Raw genomic sequence first — 4,048 nt, 5'->3', positions numbered from 1 at the left:
AAACCCGAAGGGTCTTTTGAGACTGAGGAGGATAAAGTGTATTTGGCATGGTAAAAGTCAAAGTAGATAGGGCTTTAGCCATGTAAACAAGGATTGATTTATTTCCAAAACAGCCAACAATACTTTCCCTCGATCTCCCGAGAGAAAAAGAGGACAAATCCCCACATTTGCACACACAACCCACAAAGGAAAGGCTTTTATAATTATTAGATGGATTTTCATTGGAAAACTTTCCTTTCACTCGACGAGTTGACTATTCTGACCGCCCCAAAAATAGGGTCCATCCAAGTCAATTAGGTAAAGTTCTGGCCTATCTCGAATATCTTGCTCTCAATTAAAATTCACAGAAATATTTTACCAAATTAGAACCGAATCTCCATATTTTCTCCCCTATCGCCAGATAAAGAGAGCAAGTAATCCAATTAAATAGCGCAATGAGGGAAAGTACTAATCGAATCCTACATTACTCCACTTTCTCCATGGCCACCAGCCCTACAAGTAAAGCTCCATTCCATGCTCAAATTACAAGGACAAAGAAGCCAACGTTGGAAATGGACACGAGCTCGTGCCATGGCAAGATCTTTCTGCTCTTCTCCTCAACACTGGTGCTGCTGCTGGCGGCGCTCGTGATCGGGGCCCCCTCCCGTGCCCTCGCGAAGAGAAACCCCGCCCATGCACGAGTGAAGGTCTTCGACGTGAGGAAGTTCGGCGCGGTCGGGGATGGGAAGACCGAGAATAGCAAGGTATAGAATCCCGGAATCGTCTCGCCAGGTTTCCATCGATGCGTGATCGTTAATGGTCACAAAATCAATGATTCTACACGCTCTGTTCCCCCTTTTTTTTCTAGGCATTTCTCGATGCGTGGCGCCAAGCGTGTCAGTACAAAGGAGCATATAGGAGGAGATTGTACGTCCCGCTAGGGACGTACCGGTTATGGCCGGTGGTGTTCGAGGGGCCGTGCGCCGGCCTCATCATCGTCACGATCAAAGGGGTGCTCAAGGGGCCCGATGACCCGTCAACGTTCTCCCTGAACCATTGGATCACCTTCCAGTACATCGACGGGATGAGGATCCATGGCGGCGGTACGTTGGATGGCCAGGGCCACCACGCTTGGCCCTACAACAAATGCGCTTGCAGTCCTCTTCCAATTGTAAGCCCTCTCCCTACATTTTTTACTATTTTTTTTAATTAAATAAAAAAAAAGAATCAAAGACTGATAATTAGCTTTTTGATTAATAATTGTATAGGCGATTGCAGAAATTAGGGGGACCTTTTTTATTATTTATTGATTTAACACCCGATGGTACATCCAAATTGTGAAAGATTTTAAAGAGCACCCGTCAATCATATCTAAAATTAAATTCATTTCCAAATAAGCCGGTCATTTAATAAACTAACTATTTATTTTTTGCGCTTCTTTTTTCACTTAAATTCCGATATTACAAGTAAATTTGGCAATTCTTATCACTTGATTTTCCCAAAATAAGGCTTACTTTCATTTCTGATAAGATGGAATTATATCATATTGATTACATAAAGGTATAAAGGATATGTTTCTATGGTATTTATCTCATCGCGTGATGAATATTTGGGAAAAAAAATTCTCATTTGTGATGAGAAATGGTCTCTAACGGGCCTCTAATCTTTCTTTTCCCAGTCAGTGCGACTCAATTTCGTCAACAACACAATAATCAAGTCGATAAGTTCGGTGGACAGCAAGAACTTCCACTTCAACGTCTTCTCCTGCCACAATATCGAGTTCCGGCGCGTGCAGATAATTGCCCCCGACGAAAGCCCCAACACAGACGGGATCCACATAGGTGACTCGTCCCGCATCAAGATCACTGACTCCCAGATCAAGACCGGGGATGACTGCGTCTCGATCGGGCCGGGGTCCAAGGACATCGAGATCGTCGGGGTCCACTGTGGGCCAGGCCACGGCTTCAGCGTGGGTAGCCTCGGGAAGTACCCGAACGAGGCGGACGTGACCGGGCTGTCCGTGCGGCAGTGTACCATGACCGGCAGTCAGAACGGTGTGAGGATCAAGACGTGGGCTTCTCCCCTCAAGAGCAGAGCCTACAACTTCTCGTTTCATGACATTACCATGAGGGATGTGCACAGTCCCATTATTATCGACCAGGAGTACTGTCCGAAAGGTGGTTGTTCCGCGCAGGTACACTCCTAGAGTACTGCAATCAATCTTGAATTGGGTTGATTCTTGAATTCATTTCTCATTTCGTATGTTTCTTTCGCTGACCGACTCAATACCTAATGAGGTCTCTCTCTCTCTCTCTTTTCCTAGGCGGCATCGAATGTCCAGATCGAGGACATATTGTTCTCAAAGATCAAGGGCACTTCGGCTTCGCAGGTGGCGGTCGACCTCATATGCAGCCCCAGCGTGCCTTGCAAGAACATCAACCTCCGCGACATCAATTTGGAGTACACCGGCTCCAAAGGGCCTGTGAAATCAATCTGTGCTCATGTGAGAGGCAACGTCCGCGGTGTACAGAAGCCATCGCCTTGCATTTAGCACGGACAAATAAGAAGCTGGCTTTCCTTTTTGTTCATATCTCCCGACCCCGACAAGCGAGAAACTTTAGTGTTTAAGTCAGAACATTGCTGTGTCGAGTAGGATTGTCTTTTTTCCTTCAAATGCAAATCCTTCTATGTGCTAGGGTATGTGGTAATAAGAGAGGATAACGTGTCCTTTGATGCGACATCCTACGCCCACTGGAAAAGGAAAAATCCGCTCGATCAAGCATGTTGACTTTTCTTTGAAACGAAACAAGCAGTCTCTTCTTGTTATGACACTAGTGATTATGTAACACAACCTTCTGGCTTATGAGAAGTTCATTGTGCAGAAGCTAGACAGGATTCTGCTTCCTTGCTGGCTATGTCATAAGCAGATCATTTTGTTCTATGACTACTCAGACTTGAGTCACAAGCAGAGTCGGTCGATTTATTCGTAGTGTTGCAAAGTTCCTTGCTTTCTCGACATCTACACACTGCCCGTTCTCTTTGGAAAAAAAAAAAACAATTCTCGAGAGTCTCTGTTTTGGACCAAGTTGACGAGGTTACACAAACCCCAAATCCAAGATCTTAAAAATCTTTAGTTGTCCATTGTGACTGTACCGAAGCTTACTTAGGGTGCGTTTGGGAAAGCTTTTAGGAAAATGCAAAGATCTTTGACTTCTGTGTTTGGTAAATTATACTTTGAAAGCTCTTTGTGAAGTGTTTTGAGCAAAATAGTGTTTGGGAAATTACATTTACAAAGGAGTTTTGTGGTAAAAAAAAATATCAAAAGAAATTTTTTTTTTTTTTTAAAATGACCAGCAAGGGCAGCGGCCGTTAGCGACCTCCGGCGACCCCGGCGACCCAGTTTGGGGCGGCGAGGTCGCGCGACGCCATCGCGACCTCCGGCGACCCTGGATCCGGGCGGCGAGGTCGCGCGACGCGGCTCGACCTCCGGCGACCCGGATCTAAGGTGGCGAGGTCGTGCGCGTCGCGCGACGCCGCCTCGACCTCCGGCGACCTAGATCCGAGGCGTCGAGGTCGCGGGAGGACCTCGCCGCCCCAAATCTGGGTCTCGACGGGGTCGCGCGACCTCGCTACCCCCAAATTTGGGGCAACGAGGTCGCGGGAGGTCGTGCGATGCCGCCGCGACCCAAATCCGGGAGGCGAGGTCGCACAACCTAGATCTTGTCGCCGCTCGAGCCTCCGACACCAGATCTGGTCGCGACCACCAGACTTGCAACCAAATGGGTCGCGCGGCCTCAGTGAGCTCCACGCGAAGGTCACGGTGCAGCAAGCGATGGTCGCCGGCAACGCCGCGACTCGCGGAGGTCGCCCGACTCTCCAACAACGATCGCCTAGGTCGCGGCGTCCCTGTAGCAGTCGTCGGCCCGGAGAAGATGAACAGTGTTTCATCCAAGGATACGAACCGGAAAAACAAAAAATTCATGAAGACAATTTTGGAAAAGAAAAAAGTGAACAGTATCGCCTGGCATGCCGAAAATGCTGAAAAGCCCAAGGCAGCCCCCACCTGCCT

General features: G+C 48.0%; 1 protein-coding gene across 1 annotated transcript; it reads left to right on the top strand.

Moving 5' to 3' along the window:
• The first annotated feature begins 551 nt into the window (after nucleotides 1-551).
• LOC104439588 (exopolygalacturonase) lies at nucleotides 552-2,681 on the top strand. Its single transcript, XM_018870178.2, has 4 exons — nucleotides 552-743; nucleotides 848-1,150; nucleotides 1,658-2,173; nucleotides 2,303-2,681. The coding sequence occupies exons 1-4, from the start codon at nucleotides 552-554 to the stop codon at nucleotides 2,528-2,530; spliced, it is 1,239 nt and encodes a 412-aa protein (XP_018725723.1). The 3' UTR covers nucleotides 2,531-2,681.
• Nucleotides 2,682-4,048: the final 1,367 nt, after the last annotated feature.

Source organism: Eucalyptus grandis, chromosome 3 (genome assembly GCF_016545825.1).
Source record: "Eucalyptus grandis isolate ANBG69807.140 chromosome 3, ASM1654582v1, whole genome shotgun sequence".
NCBI classification, from domain to species: Eukaryota; Viridiplantae; Streptophyta; class Magnoliopsida; order Myrtales; family Myrtaceae; genus Eucalyptus; species Eucalyptus grandis.
Note: the sequence above shows the minus strand (reverse complement) of the source record. Positions and strands in the feature narration are given on the sequence as shown.

Excerpts from the sequence above, each read along its gene's own strand:
- LOC104439588 (XM_018870178.2), top strand. The coding sequence starts at position 552 with ATGGACACGAGCTCGTGCCATGGCAAGATCTTTCTGCTCTTCTCCTCA. Across the intron at positions 744-847 it reads GGAAGACCGAGAATAGCAAG|GCATTTCTCGATGCGTGGCG; the intron begins GTATAGAATCCC and ends TTTTTTTTCTAG. Across the intron at positions 2,174-2,302 it reads AAGGTGGTTGTTCCGCGCAG|GCGGCATCGAATGTCCAGAT; the intron begins GTACACTCCTAG and ends CTCTTTTCCTAG.